A 17,732-nucleotide genomic window follows, 5' to 3' on the forward strand; every position below is an offset into this window, starting at 1 on the left:
GGGATTTTGAGCAGAGGTTGCAGGATGCTGGTGGGTGCTGCGGCTGGTCTAAGATCAGCCCTGCTGTTCCTGAGGGCTTGCCTCCATCAGGAGAGACTGGACAGCAACTGCTGCTGGGAGAGCTCAAGCAATGCACAGTGAGGAGATCCAGCATTAATCCTCACCAGCAATGCAGAGAAAAGCAAGCCCTTGGCCCTGAGCAAGGCTGACAGCATGGACACAACTGAAACCCAGAGCTTGGCCAGGCTCCCCATGACATGGGAGTGGAGCAGCAAGACCTGCAGCTTAGCTGCAGCTCAGAAACCACCTGGAGTTGTTAATTCATTCTGCATCCACTGCTGCCACTTCAGGGATACTGTTCCCTTTGGAAGCATAGGACAGAGATCCTGAAGCAGCTGTCAGAAGTAGTATGTCAAGGAATAGACTGGAAAGCCAAGACTGGAGGCAATGAGTGCAGCAGTGCTGAGGGAGCCTTCCTCAGTGCCAAGAACACAGGCTAAGTCCTGTGCCATGAGAGAGGCAGGATCTTGGAGGCAAGGCAGGGATGAGCTGGTTAAGATGGGCTCCTCTGCCCCAGCTCCCTGTGCGGGAGCCTCAGCGCAGCACTCATGGCCCATGCTGCCCATGCCCATCAGGAGACGCTGGCAAGGGGAGGACTGTGGCATGTCTGACAGTCACAAGCCGCATGTTCCTCCTCCCCATGCTCAGGGAGCAGAGATGATGCCAACAGACATAAATTCAAATGCTTCTCTCCCTGTCAGCAGTCATTAAAAAGTTGCCTTGAAAAGCCAGTATTATCTACAATCTCACCTGCCCAAACAACAAGAGGATGCTTCACCATTGCTTTTCCAAGGACAGGACTCCTGTCTCCACACTGCCCATGTCCAGCATGCTAGTGCTTGAGGCAATGCAACCAGAAAGGCACCTGACTGCTGTGGGAAAAGGGAAGCACTGTGCCCTGTGCACGGGGGGCCTCTCCGCTGGCTGCAGTTTTGGATGGCCCACATTGGTGTGTCCTACCACTTCCAGCCCATCCTGTCCTGCACACCTTGTACCATTCTCAAAGTGGTTTTGCTCAGCCCTGGGTTCCGGGAACCCTGGGAAGGTGGTGATGGCACAGGCGGGTGCCACAGTATCACAGCTCAGCTCTGCTGCCATGGGGTGAAGAGCTGCAGAGGCACACCGGGGCTTTGGGTGCTAAGAGAGGAGTGAGTAGCATAGCAAAAGCAGGGCCAAAACTGCATCCAGGATCAAACTACAGAAAGGAACAGATAGATCTATACATATACAGAGGTCTGTGTGTGAAAGGACAGGACAAGGGGAATGGCTTTAAACTGACAGAGACTGTTATATGAGCTTTTAGGCAGAAGCTCTTCCCTGTGAGGGTGCTGAGGCGCTGGCACAGGGTGCCCAGAGAAGCTGTGGCTGCCCCATCCCTGGCAGTGTTCAAGGCCAGGTTGGACACAGGGGCTTGGAGCAAGCTGCTCTAGTGGAAGGTGTCCCTACCTGTGGCAGGGGTTGGGGCTGGATGAGCTTTAAGGTCCCTTCCAACCCAAACCAGGCTGGGATTCTATGATTCCATGACATGCACAAAAAGAATCAAAAATCAAAATGGGACAGGAGAGGGGAAAGGCTGGAGAAGGAAAGGTGACCAAGGGGAAGAAGGAGGGAATCCAGGCCTTGCACGCACAACTGCAGTGGAAACACTGGGCATTGCAGGTGAAGTGTTGAAGAGCAAGCTGGGCTCCGTGTTCCCAGCAGCAAGAGAAGTGGCCGCTCATTTGGGTTACAGTTTGTCTGATCTCTCAGACTCCCGATACCACCTCCAGAGCCGTAAGAGCACCACAGTGCTCACAAAGATACCGGCAGCAGAAAACAAGATATCACAGGCACTGGCAGCGTGGGATGGGAAACCCCCAGAGGAACAATAACCACCTGGCAGGAATCACACACTCCCTCCTCTTCACGCCTCCAGCAGCAGCCCAAGCACAGGCTTTGCTCAGCTCAGGCACAAGCTGCCACTGTCAATTGCTCCGTACAAGAAAATTTGCTATATAAAAAACAAACCAAACCCCATCTGGAAGGGGTGATCTGTAGTCTCCATCTTCATGTAAAGAACAGGTTGAACAAACATCTCTTGGGCTTTAAATCAAGCTTATGTTGCCTGAAGGAAAGCAGTGGACTAGATCTTGGTATCGAGCTTGGCTTTTGAGGTTTTCCAAGGGCAAGTGAAGTCGCAGGAAGGCCACCGTTCACACCTGCCCAAAGGACCAGTCCTCTCCTTCTCAGATCTGGAAAGCTTGAAACAACCTGGAATCACATCTCCAAGACAAGTTTTTCTCTCACACATTCCAGCAACTGTTTTGAAAGTCAGATTTTTTTTAAGAACTTGTGAATAAATTACAGAGAAGCCGGGTTCCATCAGTTCTTTCTGATTTTGCATTACTCTAGAACTGATGAGAAAGGGAATCACCTCCAGTCTACACAGCACTAGGGTTCACTTTCAAAACCTGCGCAAACCAAAGCAGTGAGGAAAATTCAATCAAACTAAAGCAATCATTCTGGTGCAGGAAAAAGGCCCCACAGACACTTTATTCTTTGACTGATTCAATGGAGTGTGATTTTGCTCGGGTCAGTTGTACTCTGCCTTGCACTGAAATACTGACATCAGCTTCAGGAACACAGGCTGCACCCTGAGAAGACAGTAAGCGTAATAAAAAGGCAGCTGGGGGTGAAAGGCAAAGCAATCCAGTCCTTCACTGCCAGGAGAGCGCCTGCAGGGAGCTCTCCTCTGACACTCCAACCCAGGGGCTAAGGTTAAAACACACTGAGACAACAAGCAGGCACCAGTAATTGTTTAATAACAAGCACTGAAAGCCCACAGTGCAGATGAAGCACTCCTCTCCCTCCCCATATGCTACACAGCAATGAATCTCTGCAGGACACATGCCTGCTGCAGCTCCTTCTGCCCCAGGGCAGTCCCATAAGGGGAGGAGTACTGTGGCCGGGGCCCTCACAAGCCCTGGGATGGGACCAAGCCAAAGGAGTGGCTGAGGTTTGCTGGCAAGGCTGTAGTCTGAAGTTATCATAGCCCAATTCTTCCTTAGCTGAGAGCAAACACCATTCCTTTGGTCTGCCTTCATCAGTGGAAAGCGACTCCTCCGTCACCTCAACGACTCATTTCTCCATTTCCTACTTGTTACATTTACACTGGAACTTCTAATAGCTGCTGATCTACATGGCACAAGCCCTGCCAACTGCCCACAGCCTTTTCGTCCACCAAGCCACCATTTCTGCCAACATTACCCTTTGTTTCCTCAGTTTATTTAATGAGATGCCCAGAAGGTCCCTAGGGACTGAGCTGGTTCCTGCCCCCATGCAGACCACACCAGGGGTTAAGGCTGCAGGATCCAGCCTCAGTTCACGGCATCCCCCAGCCTGCCAGGCTCCCATCCTATCAACTAGTGCTCTCCTGTCCCAAGGTCTGGTGCACCCAAAACTGTCTCTTCCTCTCCCTTCTCCCATTGAGTTTCACTGCAAAGGCTCTGTACAGGGAAAATTGTCAGGGCTGTAAGGGAGGTCACAGGCCTCTGCTGCCCCCATGGGCCATCTCTTACTTCACCTGTGCATTACCTGGTGGATGCACAGCCCGTTCCAGTTGGCTGGGCTCTTTGGCAAGCTCAAAGCACAAGCCCTGCACCAAAAACCAGCTTTGACTTAAAGATCAGTGACATTTCCACACATGTATATGTACCTGCTGTTTATATTTATGAAAAAGCATATTCAAACAATATTTGCTGGAGGATTTCTCCAAAACATCATTTATGAGCACCCTTTTGTTCTGTCAGGTCAAGGAGGCTGCAAGTATGAAGGTGAAAATCTGCTAACAATGCTTTACTTTGGAAGAATTGCCTGTTTGGTTAAATTTTGCTCTCCTGAGTTCCTGTAAGATTTCACACTCTTAAGTGTAAAATTAACTATTTAACTGGCAAAAGTCCTACCATGATGTAAACCTTACTGCATCTCTGTGTGACCTTAACAGCTAATACACTCAATACACCAAATCCTGCCTCATAAAAGCACTGAGCAACAAGCATGTGTCAGGAACATGACCTTCTAACAGTACAGTCCACTCTGTGAGAGGCTATGCCGTTGGCATGATCTCCGTCAGAAAGGTGTTCTGTTACATTATTGATAAAAAGAATATTCTCTTAACCTTGTAACTCAGTCCTGAAAAGGGTCTCTGAGATGTGCAATTCAGCTATTATAAGCTGAATTATTTTTATAAGCTATATAAGCACAACAGAAACAACCAGAGGGAAATCAAGTATTGCTTAGATAGCCTGCAATAAACACACAGGGCCATGACATGAATGAGGATCAAAAAACAAGAGACAGCAAGTGCTGCATTCTCCCTGAGTGCTTCACCCCTGGGCACTGAGTGGGTCAAGCTCTGCAAAATGTGACTGTTCAAGACCATCATGAGCACACACCTCAATTCTGCTCCTCCAAACTGGGCATGTGCCTTCACAACCACCACATCAAAAGTGGAGGCCTGACTCATGCGCAAGACACATCATCCAGCTCGAGGCCAAGGAGACTGTGCTCTCCTTAACAGGCCATGCTATCTAATACATGCTGGCAGCCTCTGCCATCAAAACGGAGGGGCAGCAGGCGAGCAGGGAGTGCAAAAACCCTGTTGTAATTGAAATTGCCAGACCTCCAAGCTGACAGATGTGGAACTTACAACAAAGGTCAAGGAGGAACAAACCCAGGAGTCTGGTTTTCCCAGTGAAGGCTAGGACAAGATCAAAACAGCAAGAAGGGAGCAAGGAAGACAGAAGACAACAGGGTACCAGGGAACAGAATGCTTTAACAGTCGCACACAGCTGCAACCATGACCTTCATGTTCCCTGCAAAGGAAGAACATGCAGAGCACAAGGAGGAAGGCCAATTCCTATTCTATATTCTGCCTGTGAATTCTAACTTAACAGAAACATTCAGACCTGCATAGTCTCAGCCTGAGGTTTTTCTTCCTATCCTTTGTGTTGGGAGCAGAGAACACATGGAATTGTGACTTGTGCACAGATCAACACAGCACTGTCAGTCTGCAGGTAGCCTTGAGACAGGAACAAAAATGGCAGCAGGGGGAAACCAGTCTGAGAAAAGAAGAAAGTGGGTAGAGACTGGGTACACACATGCTTCCCAGGAAGCAATGCAGCATCCTGCAACCAGAGATGGAACAATGAACCACAACTCAAATGAACAGCGCCAACAGTTCAAAGTTCAGCTGCTGTGCAAATGTTCGAATCTGCTCTTATCTGCAACCCGTCCAACCCAGCCAGAGTTCTACTGGGAACTAATGGGAATGCATGTTTTCAGCTGGATTTTTGAACAGAAAGAATCCTCCTGATCATCACTGCAGAGTCAGAAACGTGCACATACAAGGAACCACTGAATGTAAGCCTCTGTGGCAGTTCTCCATCTGCCAAACATAATTCCTTTAGTTTGATTTCATATATTACATGTGTCAGAAAGCTCTCTAGAGGAATGAATCAATCTTAAGGCACAAGTGGACATACTCATTTTACTATTGACTGACTTATAGCTACAAATACTGACAACAATTATCAGAACTTCTGAAGTTCTCTCCTCATTTCAATAACTCTCAAGCAGCATTTACACCCTGACCTTCAACACTTTCTCTTCTTGAAGAAGAAAAATAAATATACCACATCATGCAGACTTGATTCTTATCATTTACTACTTAATTCCTGAAAAGGCATTCAAGGCTTCACAGGTCCCATGTCATTATTTTAGCCTGCTCAGCAGAAAAGTGAACAATTGGCTGTATTGTTAGGGCCTGAGAACAAAATGCCTTGAGAAAATGGAGCTCATTCCATAGCTACCTGTGGAAGTGCAGCTATTCAGGATCTGCTACAGACTCCTACCCTCGCCCAGGGAAAATGACAAAGGAAGGGCTTCAGAAGCTTCCCAGCACCAGCACTGTGACTCCTGCTGAACAAAGGGAGCTTGTGTTGGAGCGATGTTAAACACCCCCCTGCAGCAGAGGTGGTCGATCAAGGTTCCTGCGACTGGTGCACAGTGGAGGCAGAGGTGCTGATGAGGTCCTGAGGAAGGCTCTCACGTGCTTCCTGCATCCGGCGTCGTGCTCTCTGGAAAGCCTCTATAACACAGCAGGTAACAGCAAGCCAGAATGCATCAGACAGTCCCAGGGTGAAGGGTGACTCTCTCTAGTGAACATCATCTCTCCTGTCCCTGGAGCCTCACTTCCTATTTCTAGGTGCTACCAAAAAGCACCTGGCCCTGGCAGCCCTCTTCACTTATTTCTAGCACTGTCTTTGCTCCATGCATAATGGAATCGGAGGCAGAGCCTTTGCATCTGTGCTACAAGCTATGCTCAGTGCCCAGCCTAGGCTCTGTCCTCACAGAGTGGTTATCCCTCATGCCTCCTGCAGTTTCCAGCTCAGATTTAATTTCTGCTATGGAGACAGAGAGCTCACGATGCAGGGACCAATTATCCTCACAGTAACAGAGTCTCCTAAAACATCCTACCCTCTCTGTAAAAAAGGGGCAAATGTGAACCAAAGGCTCACCAGGGAGAATGACACTGAAAGCCCTACCCAAAACACTGTAGACAGAGCTCTGCTGGCTGAAGCCTCCAAGTTGGTCCAGAACACTCTGCATGCGCTGCCTCTTGGCACTGGTTTCCAGAAAGGCCCTGCACAGAGGTACAGGTTAGGTCAGGGCTTCCAAAATACAGCACACAAGATGGAGCTGGTACCCTGCTGCACTTACTTAGACTGCTGCAGGCAGTAAAGCCGGAATGTGACGCTCCCGGTTGTCTCTGTGCGAAAACCAAAGCGGCTCAGACGCTCTCCCTGCAAAGGCAGCACAAGTTAAGAGAAACTGCAGCCTGCAGCAGCAGGCTGAGCCCAGGAGCACTGCCCACCAGCAGCATGCACTCCTGTGGGGACAGTCTCCCCTTTCCCTGCTGCACATGGAGAGAGAGGCTAGAAAGAAGGGCTGTGCTGGGGCAGGTCCTAAACACAAGTGTAGTGGAGGAAGGTTTCAACAACTGCACCAGGGTTTGTTCCATACAAAGCTGCCAAGGCCAACTTGCTCATTACACCAGCAAGCACTTCTGCAGCTTTCTTAAGAACATGAGATCTCTGCCTGCTGTACACCCATCAGTGGCTTGCTTCAGGAAACTCTTCCAGGCACAATACAGCTCAGATTCCTTACCAAAACACAGGAAGAAGTCTATAGCTGGTAACAAATGCTGACCTGACAAGACACTTTTCAGACAGGGCCAGCACAGGCAGGGTAAGTCAAGGCTTTGGTCCATGTTCACCCACTTCTCTAAGCTGTACACACCTGAGAAGGCAGAAGGCTCTGCCTCAGCATTTGCCCAATCCTCTGTTCATGGCCACAAGTCCCACAGAGGAGACATTTCTTTACTCAGGACTGGGCCACCACCTCATCCTTGTTTAAACCCAATCTAGGCTGTCTGGACAGCCACAGACACTTGAAGCCGAGAGCATAAACTATCATCTCCAAGACAGAGCAATGCCCTGGCAACTGAGCCCACCTTGAAGGTTGACGGTGTCCTGACGTAGGTTATATCCTCCAGCTCAGGAGATCCTCCAATGAAAAATCTCCTCAGCTCAGCAACTGTTCCCAGCTCCACAGGGCGCCAGGTAGGGATGGTGAAGTTATGGACACCTAACCCAGGACAACAGGACAGCCTTAGCAGCTATGACCAGCAGCCTACACAGAGTCACTAAGGGCACCATGGTAGATGGATACCTGCTGACTCAAACCACAGGAGGCTGAAAATAGAAACACCACTGTATCTCTAGAACATTTTCCCAATGAGTCAGCCCCATCAGTCACACAGTAGCGTGGAAAGAACCGCCTGCCCATGAAGAGCATCTCCGTACTACACATGGGTGTCAAACCAGTTGCAACCTTCAGACTCCATATGGGACAGAGAGTTCTACTGCTGTGGTAAATATGGATATGCAGCACCACCCAGGAGCTTTATCACAAAAGGTTTGGTGACAGAACCACCAAAGTAGCAAGAACATCAACACCTGATGTGTCTCCACGAGGCAGAATGGTGCAGGATGCAACAAATCCTTCTTTGCTGCCCCACAGACAGCTAACTATACCCTGCAAAGCCTCCCCAGGACCAGCTGAATCCATCCCCAAGAGAGCCACTCTTCTGCCCTCATTCTGCCCCTCTTCTAGATTCATTCTGCCCAAGTATGTTTTACCTGGAAATGCTGGCAGCACCAAAGAACCATACCCTTCCACACGGTATCTCTGCCAGAAATCCAGGGACAGGACCTCAAAGTAGAGAACAGGCCACTGAGGGAGACTCTCTGCAAGGAAGGGAAGCAGATCACAGCTTTGTGAGGGAAAACTATCATAGAGAAAAAAAGACAAAAGACTAAATGCCAAACTCCACCACCAGGACATCCTTATTTCTTCTACAACCACTAGCTGAGACATGTTGGTCATTATTTTCCCCCAGAAAAGTTGAACCCTCAGGCTTGAGGATGTCCTGCTTTTGGCATTTAAACTACAACAGCAGATGAAAACAGATTTACTGATGTTCCAAATTTGGGAACATCCTTTGCTCTGACAGCAAGTCCAAGCTGGTTCCTCGGTTATCTTTGAGCAGACAAGACAAAATTTGTAACTGATCTGATGCCAAACAGAGAAAACTTTATCTCTGACCCTTCCCACCATTATCAGGGGATTAGTATGTTGGATTCTCCTATGGGTCTCCAAGCATTTGTTTTTTTCCACAGTGAAACAACTCATACAATAACTAGGCTGAAAATTCATTAGTGCTGCTTGAAGACACAAATCCAACATGTGCGCTGGATTCAAGTGGCAAGGCATGCCATACAGCTGCCCCTAGCAATTGCAATCCAAAGAGCAACTGGGGTTGGTGAGGAAGCAGCAGCTGCGCAGTGAAGCAGCAGGAACAGGCAGCAAAGCCCAGCTTAACAGAGCTGGAAGTTTCAGAGTGACATAAACTACACAAAGATTACACAGGTCACTGAGTGTGTCTACAAATGTAAGGCTTAGCACAGAGCTTCAGTCGTGCACAAAAAATCTGCCTGTTTTTTCTGCCAGGGCTCTGTGCAGTATGTGGGGCATGGCAATACTGCCCAGCATGCCAGGTATCCCGAAACAGAAAAGGGATCCAAGATGTTTTTCAACTGGACATAGCTGACTACAGCCTGGAAGCAGAGTAACATCAATGCATACATACAAATGCTAATGCACTGCTGGGCAGGGCAAATACAGTATGTGTCCAGAGGCTGCGTGGTGACAGGGTAAACAATTGCTGAAAATCAACAACTCCCTCTATTTAAATCTGTCCTTTCATCTTGGTGAGGGGCCAGCAAAGTGCCAGACAGCACCAGGTCTACACTGCATCCAAAGATTTCAGTTTTACATGTCAGAGCAATGAGGAAATTCATGTGGAAATGAGCAAAACCGAAAAACCCACCTTCTGATTCAGCTCCTTGGGTGAAAAACATCTCCAAAGTGAAGGGGTAGCTGAAGTATGCCACATTCTCCTAGAGAGGGAATAAAACAGATCAAGTGCCTGGACAAGAGAATACACCACCAGCACTGCAGGGCGCACAGAGAGAAGAGAGAAAAAAACTACTGGTATAAAACAGGTAATGATGTCCAAACAGTATCAGTTACATCACACTAACAAACACCAGATTGCACAGTGCACCTACTGAGTACACTCCTGAGTGCCACGAGGATGGAATGGGCTGTTAAAAAAAATGAAAAAGAGGAAAGAGTAGCACCCACAAATGACAATTCAGCCAACTGTGGAAGTACTACAGTGCCACAATCTTTCCATGAGCCAAGCAAAATACTTCAAACAATGTACGATAGAAATGTGGTAATTATTTTTTGTAATATGCAAACTAGCTCACATAAAAGCAGTTTAGAAGTTGATAAAATTCAAATATTCTAAGAGAAGAGCTGGAGACAGCAATGGAAGTAACTTCCCACACAGAAGGAGAGGTTCATTTTGAGAAATCAGTTTTGACTTTGTGCATTCCTGCCCCAGGCCAGCCAAAACAATGCTTTGTTAACTGAACATTTGAGACACAAAATCAAAACTCCAAATCTGAAGCACAAAAATCAAAGCTCCAAAGGCAATCGATCAGCTAGAAGGAAGAAAAAAGTGAGGTTCCAGAAACTGCTCTGAAGCAGTTTCATTTGATCTAGCTTTATTTGGAACCAGTGGCACTATAAAAAATGGCAAATAGAACTATAATGAGGAGAATCCCAAACATGCTTGGCCCTTGAAAGGAGTTCTCAAGTCAAGACCTTTGCTAAATATATTTGTAACTTGTTACACCTGTTCCACTTCAAAGACTGCCTGTTCAAACTGCTCTGCACGTCTGAAAGTGTCCTTACCCAGCCCAATGCCTTGGTGGCACAGGTCTGCGTCACTCCCGATAGCTGCTGGGACGCTGGGCTCGACCACTCTGGGAGGAGAACATGAGCACAGCAGTGAACACTTTGGGTGACAGGGAGGACTCACGAACCAGAGCAGCTCAAAGGAGAATGTCAGCCCCAGCTAACAGATAACATCGCCCACACTGAACATCCCCTTGCTGTGTCCTGCCCTGTCCTGTTCCAGGCAATGGCTGCTCCCCACAGCCTCCTGGAACAGTTGATGAAAAGCACCAACCCTTTCTTAAGAAAAAAGTACAACCTTCTCTAAATGCACTGAGTAGCAAAAGTAGTACCTCTCTGGACAAATGACAGGGTATAAACAGAGAGGGAAGCCAGAGCCAGGGAAATTAAACATGCAGCAGGATGTGCCTGTTAGTGCTGAAGCTTTATTTGTAAGCCAAAATTCTTATTTATCAGTCAATTTTGTGCGTCAGCACAAAACATGGAACATGACAGCAAGCACTGAAATCAGGCGAGGTCACTGCTGAGATGGAGAAGATAGTAAGACTATTCTCTGCAGGATAAGGAATGAACTTTGGGCAGGCTGCTGGACACCATCACCACTGGTTGAGAAGCCAATGGACCTCTATGTCCCAGCCTAATTTGGAAGAGATGAGAGAGGAAGATGCTACTTTCTCCCAAACATGAATTTAGTCCAAAGTTTTTAAGTTATGCAATTTTAGCTCTGAAGACCTCTGACTAGATCCCAGCCCAAACATTAACTTTTACTGACTTTTAGCAGAGCTGATCGGAGGGACCAGCGGAAGCACATTTCATTCCTTAAACTGCTGTGATATGGCTGGAAATGCAAACACTTACGATTTGGCAGCTCCACGAAGAAATGAACATAAAGGTTGTCATACTCATAGCCTTGAGCTGAAACTGAGAAGAGAGAATGAATGTCAGCTGCTCACTTGCACACAAACTCCTCCAGAACTCACAGCAGACTTTTGGGAGAGCCAGCACCAATAACCTCAGGTTTCCTTAGTTACTGCTGGAAGCTGGGCAAAGCCAGGGCCTTCAAAGTAACAAAATATGACCCTCAGAGAAGACTTCTCTACACTAGTCCTGTCCTCATATCACTAATCAGATTAGGGACGTCACACACTTAATTGCTTTCTTTGCTATGATCTCTATTAACGTCCCAATTTGCTCTCTTTTTTCAGATCTGTCTTCCTAGAACAGCTGCAGTATTTGTAACCTCCAGTCTGGAAATGCCACTCACGGCCTTAGTCTGCAAAAACAGCAGAGAAGGAGAAGTAAAGGATTCTAGGGCTAGAATCACCTTCTCTGGACCAGCCTGTGATCCAAGAATCCTTGGACCCTTCAAAGCCTCAGCCATCCCAGCAGATCCACATCTGGCCCTGTAGTTACAGTTTAGAATAAAGACTCACCTATTTCTCCATTCACAAACAGCCGCAGTGTACCAGGAAGGGTCTGTAAGAATGAGCAGACAAACAAGATAAAATGCTCAGTGACCACTGGTGGAACCTCAAACAATCCCCTCCCAGCAGGTCCTCATACAGGTATGTCACAGATGTTTGTACATGAATGATCCAGACTGCTGGCCAGGCAGGAGTCATGGCTTCTTATATCACTTTCCGGAAGTGAACAGTACCTCTGGAGAGAGGCTCTTTAGAGAGACCAAATTCCTTGGCTGCAGGAGTTTACTGTTCTGTAAATCAGTCTCTTACAGACTTCAAAACGGATATAAAATGTACTGAGAAGCCACCTGCAGAAATCATAGTCCTGTTTCTCCTGAGGTGTTCCTGCACTTGCCCAAAGTGGGGGAAGCAGGAGAAGGCACAGGACAAGCTGAGACACTCTACTGAAGTACAAGAAAGTAGAACTTTCACATTTTGACAAACAAGATTTGAGGGGAAAAAAAAAAAAGACTGTAGTCTGGGTAATTCAGTGAGAAGGGAAACTAAAAGAGTTTGGGGGTGGGAAGGGCTGTTCACTTAACAAAGTGGCACAAGGACATGTTTGACATTCAAGAAGTTAATCACTACCCCAAGAGATATACATCTTTTCCTCTTGAAGTGTTACAGTCAAAGGCCTTCACACAAGCATGTGGTCTCACAAAGACTGCAGTGCTCAGCACGTGCTGCTGCTGGCCTGACACACACAGGCTGGATCTCTGCAGGGCTCATATCCATTGTAACCCATCCCTTTTGACCTTTACTGCAAGGTAAAGGCTGCCAACACCCTAGAATGAAACAGTCTTTGGAGACTGTGGTACAAACAGCAGCCATGCTAACCAGGTCAAGAGTCTGCAAAGGCATGAGGGCTTCAGGTACTCACCATTTCAAACTCTGAACCTACAAGACCACTGAGGTATTCCTTGTACCGCCTGTACAGCTGCAACCACAGAACAAACGCATCAGAAAAGTGTCTGATTACATTTTTACCTATTGCAAAGTTTGTAATGGATGTAACTTAACCCCAATCTAAGTTGTCAACAGGCTTAGAATACAGGGGGTTTAACTGTTATAGCAGAAGTAGGGAAATAGGAATCTACAAGAATAGACAGGTAACTGCTAACACTGCTGGGAACTTCAGCTTCAGAGAACACTTCACCAAAGCTCACTCTAAGGGAAAAAGAAGCCATCCATGTGCTGAGCTGCATCAAAAGCAGCGTGACCAGCAGTCAAAGGTGATCCTGCCCCTCTACTCTGCTCTCATGAGACCCCACTTGCAGCACTGTGTGCAGTTCTGGTGTCCTCAACTTAAGAAGGACACGGAGCTGTTGGAGCACGTCCAGAGGAGGTCACAGGGGCTGGAGCACCTCCCGTATGAAGACAGGCTGAGAAAGTTGGGGCTGTTCAGCCTGGAGAAGGCTGCGTGGAGACATCAGAGCAGCTTCTAGTGTCTGAAGGGGGCTACAAGGATGGTGGGGAGGGACTCTTCACTGGGGACTACAGGGATGGGACAAGGGGTGATGGGTTCAAACTGAAACAGGGGAAGTTCAGGCTGGATATAAGGAGGAAGTTCTTTACTGCGAGGGTGGTGAGGCACTGGAATGGGTTGCCCATGGAAGCTGTTAATGCTCCATCCCTGGCAGTGTTCAAGGCCAGGGTGGACAGAGCCTTGCGTGACAATGGTCTAATGTGTGGTGTCCCTGCCCATGGCAGGGGGCTTGAAGCAAAAGTTAGGTCTTTTCCAAACCTAACCATTCGATGATTCTAAGTACCCTTATGAACTGCCACAGCCAAAAAGGCAATTCAGAAAGATCAGTACATGAGATCCAAATATCCGGGGACATTCCGGATAACAAGAAATCATTCAATGAGTATATAGGAAGAAAGAAGGAGACTGAGGAAAGTGTCTGCCAGCTGCTCAAAAGCAAAGGAAAACCACTGGCAGCTGACAGGAGAAAGGCACGAATTCAGGTGGTTTTCTGCATCACTTCTCACTGCATCACTGCAGAGGCCAACACAACTAATATCAGGCAAGGCCTCTACGTACAGTAAGGAATGAAGAAGTTGGAATATTTGCTGGAGTTTTCAAGTTGCTGGGGCTGTCTGTGGGTGATACTCGTTTTGTCACCTTTAGGTGTCTACAGCACAACTACATCTCTATAAGGGTCACAGCACAATTACATCTCCCGTTGTCAAATCAGGAGGACTAGTCAGTACGATCAGTGGAGGCTGGTCCTTACGTCTCTGAACACACGCTGCTCACGTTCCTCCTCCTCTGGCTGCATTTGGACAGATGCATTCTCAATGGTGTATTTCCACACCTCCCGCTTCTCTCCATCCACCTCAATCCTGCAGAGCCCCAAAACACATGGGCAAAATTCCCCCATTAAGCAGAGAATAGGCAGCAACAGCATCAACTGTGCCAGCAGACCTCCCTCCACCAGGCCCGTGTAGCAACCAAGGGCACTAATGGCCCTCTCCTCATTCCCAAGTGCCTGCTAGCATCAATGACTCAAAAAGGGAGACTTGCCTGTGTCCAGCATATGCATAAACTCCATCCCTAGGGACTGGCACCAAAGACCCACACATCCCACATGCAGTGACGCCAAGCACTAGTACAGAATAATCTTGTCTTAGAATAAGTTAATAATAAAGTTAAATAACACAGAATAAAGTTTAAAAACATCCCTCAATTTAAGTGTGATCTATTGCCTGAAGCAGGACCAGGAAACAGCCATTTCAGCCCTCTCTATCAGCCCATGGAGGTACCAGCCCTGCCCCACTCACTGGTAGGCTCCTTTGGTGCCAGTAAAGTCCGGCTTCACTGTGATCACTCCATTGTCGTCCACCTTGATTGTGCAAAGAACATGTTCATACTCCCTGCGACCAAGCCTAATGGAAGACATCAGGAAACACAGTCTAAAGAGAGTCTACTCTCTTGCTCTGGAACAGCAAGCTGGTAAAGGCCCATGGGGGTACAGAAAAAAACAAACACACCCATACTTTCCTATATTAGCTTAAAAAGCCTTTTGGAGGGATACACTCAGTTACCTCCCAAATGAGGGAAGAGGCAGAAAGACATAGCAGTCAGAGTTACCGAACTCTTCGAATTCTCTCCCCTTAACTAATGAAAGAAACAAGGATTTGAGTAAGGAGGGAAGACAAGTTTTTCTTCTGGGGAATTAAGGTCACTTCAGGATTTTACTTACTTCCCATAAGGTCCCAAGTCCCCCATGATGTACATGGTCTGGACAGGAGTGTTAATCACATGATTGTTCCTTATAAATTCATCTGAGGGTTCCCAGGTGATGATTTTCGACTTCAGAGAACTTGCTTCTCTGTCAACAACAGAACAGCACCAGTCACAGCTCACTTCAGCAACCTGGCACAAGCAGCACCACTCCCCCATAACAAGGAACTGCTGGATTCCAAGTTTGACACAGCTCAACTTTCAAAGACCAGGCTGCTCTGTAGATGGGGCACCAGCTCCAGGAAACCTGCATTAGCAAGCTCCAAGCCCCTGTCTGGACTCACATTGGCCTGCAGTCTTGTCTTCTCCTCCTCACATTGGCCATCCTCTCTGCCAGATAGGATGGCACCTCATGTTCTGAGTCGGTTACCTTCTGGCAGTGCTGGAGGAGAGAAACAGATGGGCAGTAGCTTCATTGTAACAGGCATCCTTCCCACAGCTTCGCTTCTGGAGGAGAGAACAGCATACCCACATGCCAAGACAAACTGCTAGAAGATTTTATTTGCTGTTTTTATAGTAAACTACAGCTTAACTCCACCCAGCAAGTTACCTACAAAGCAATGTTACGAAGCCAAGTCCCTCCAAGCTGAGGGACTATCATTCTGAAATAGGAAGATCTCATCCCAGGTTTGAGGCACTATGTGAAGCTGCTCTGCAGAAGCAGTATGCTCTCCTGCATACAGGAAATCTGGCTTGCTGCTGCATGGCCAGGACCTGACAAATGTTCCCTCTGTGGCAGGTCCAGTGATTCTGACAGACCCTGCTGTATAAATTATGTGTAACTCAGACCGGTACCTCCTCCAGGTTGGTGAACCGGTCGTGATCCGTGTAGGTGAAGATGCGACAGTTTTTCCGGCCTCCGGCCCTCTCCAGTTTGAGGATCTCCTCCCAGTACTGCCGGTCCAGGGGTGTCTGGCAGGCAGACTCATCCTGGTACAGATCCACCTCAAACTGAGAGCACAGCAGGTTGAGCACCAACGCTGCCCTTCAGCAGCACAGCACAGCACAGCCACACTTTCCAGCCGAGATTCCCAAACCCACTGCACAAGATCCTTTGGGAATACCGGCAGGCAGCCCGAGGACCAGCTCCGGCATTGTCCGGATGCCCACCTGGAGCGCTTGGGCATCGCGGGTCACCCCGCAGCAGGAGCCCCCCGCAGCAGGACCCCCCCGCAGCAGGACCCCCCCGCAGCAGGACTCCTCGCAGCAGGACTCCTCGCAGCAGGACTCCTCGCAGCAGGACCCCCCGCAGCAGGAGCCCCCCGCAGCACAGGACCCCCCGCAGCAGGAGCCCCCCGCAGCACAGGACTCCCCCGCAGCACAGGACCCCCCGCAGCAGGAGCCCCCCGCAGCAGGACCCCGGGGGGCCATCACAGGAGCACCGCCCGCGTCAGCCGCAGGCCCACCTTGCTGAAGAGTTTCTCCTGCCACCGCACCTCGGCCTCCTCCTCCTCCTCCTCCTGCGGGGGCCGCCGGGCACCTGCGGAACACGGCTCGGTTACCGCCCGCCCGCTCCCCCTTCCTCCCCGTCCCCTGTTCGGGCCCCACGTACCGGTCGCGGCGCGGTCGGCCAGGCCCGGAAGCGCGGGGCCGGCGAGCGGCGGCGGGGCCTGCGGCAGGAAGGGCCCGGACGCGGTGCCCCGCCAGAGGCGGACCCTGCGGGGAAGGAGGGAGGGTGGCGGAGACCGATGCGGGCCCGGGGCCGGCGTGGGGCCGGGAACGGCCGCTCACCGGAGGCGCAGGTTGCGCACGGGGTCGCGGGACCGATACACGGCCCCGCCCGCGCCGCTCGACACCGCCGCCATGGCCCGGAGCCGCCGCCTCGCCATGGAGACGGCGCCCCCCTGCGGTCCGGAGGAACGGCCTCCCCGCCGCTCCCCCGGGGGCGTTACGGTCCGTTCCGGTTGGAACGCTGCGGGAGGCAAGCTGACGGTGGGTGCTGGGGCAGCCTTAACCTGGCACGCGAGAGCCGCGGTACAAACCCTGCGGGTCAGATCTCAGTCGGTACGGTGGGCATTCCCCGGGCGGTATCGCGAGGCATGCCCAGGTCCGAGCATCAGCTGCCACCACTGGAGATCCCAAAGACGGGAAAAGCCGTTTCTGACAGAAAGGCAGGGAGCTGACACAGCTGTACAACAGTCACACAGAAACATCTGCATCTGTATCTCCTGGGCAAGTACAACAGCATAACAGCACTGTTCAGTTCTAAACTGTAGTATCAGTAAGTGGTAATGGGACCTATGTTATTAGACAAATGTGGCACACCTCTGGCATCTGAGACAGAAAGAAAAGGTGTAATTATGCGGTACGTTCTCATCAGGGTTTTTGCACAATCAGAGCTTGAACAGCCCATACTGCTTATGTCAAATTTGACACGACAGTAAGGATCGGGCTGTCGCACACACACTATTGCAGCAGTTTGTTGACTTCAATAGTCCCAGTTAGAGTGAGAAAATGTCACTGACCCACAGCTTGAGTGGATACAAATGGGAACAGCTACCAAAAAAGAGGAGCACAGGTGAGAGGCATCAATA

At 49.3% G+C, this 17,732-nt stretch overlaps 1 protein-coding gene across 4 annotated transcripts; it reads right to left on the bottom strand.

Annotated features, from left to right (window-relative positions):
• Nucleotides 1-5,573: 5,573 nt before the first annotated feature.
• Nucleotides 5,574-17,030, bottom strand: MKS1 (MKS transition zone complex subunit 1). Of its 4 annotated transcripts, none has more exons than XR_009746455.1 (18): nt 16,930-17,030; nt 16,605-16,854; nt 15,994-16,149; nt 15,483-15,580; nt 15,158-15,286; nt 14,736-14,840; nt 14,189-14,297; nt 12,832-12,888; nt 11,922-11,964; nt 11,347-11,409; nt 10,486-10,556; nt 9,551-9,620; nt 8,301-8,408; nt 7,613-7,746; nt 6,820-6,902; nt 6,645-6,742; nt 5,910-6,187; nt 5,574-5,821 (listed from the first exon to the last, which is right to left on the bottom strand). XR_009746455.1 is itself a non-coding variant. In XM_061470589.1 (18 exons), the coding sequence occupies exons 1-18, from the start codon at nt 17,025-17,027 to the stop codon at nt 6,081-6,083; spliced, it is 1,707 nt and encodes a 568-aa protein (XP_061326573.1). In that variant the 5' UTR covers nt 17,028-17,030; the 3' UTR covers nt 5,574-6,080. The 4 variants fall into 4 exon arrangements, 2 of the variants coding, with proteins under 2 accessions (XP_061326573.1, XP_061326572.1); XM_061470589.1 differs by having other exon boundaries at nt 5,574-6,187; nt 16,605-16,678; nt 16,751-16,854; XM_061470588.1 differs by having other exon boundaries at nt 5,574-6,187.
• Between the last annotated feature and the right edge of the window lie 702 nt (nt 17,031-17,732).

Source organism: Pezoporus flaviventris, unplaced genomic scaffold, assembly GCF_033815535.1.
Source record: "Pezoporus flaviventris isolate CSIRO_AGI_PZ_B2104156 unplaced genomic scaffold, CSIRO_AGI_Pfla_v1 ptg000063l, whole genome shotgun sequence".
In the NCBI taxonomy this organism is placed as follows: domain Eukaryota; kingdom Metazoa; phylum Chordata; class Aves; order Psittaciformes; family Psittacidae; genus Pezoporus; species Pezoporus flaviventris.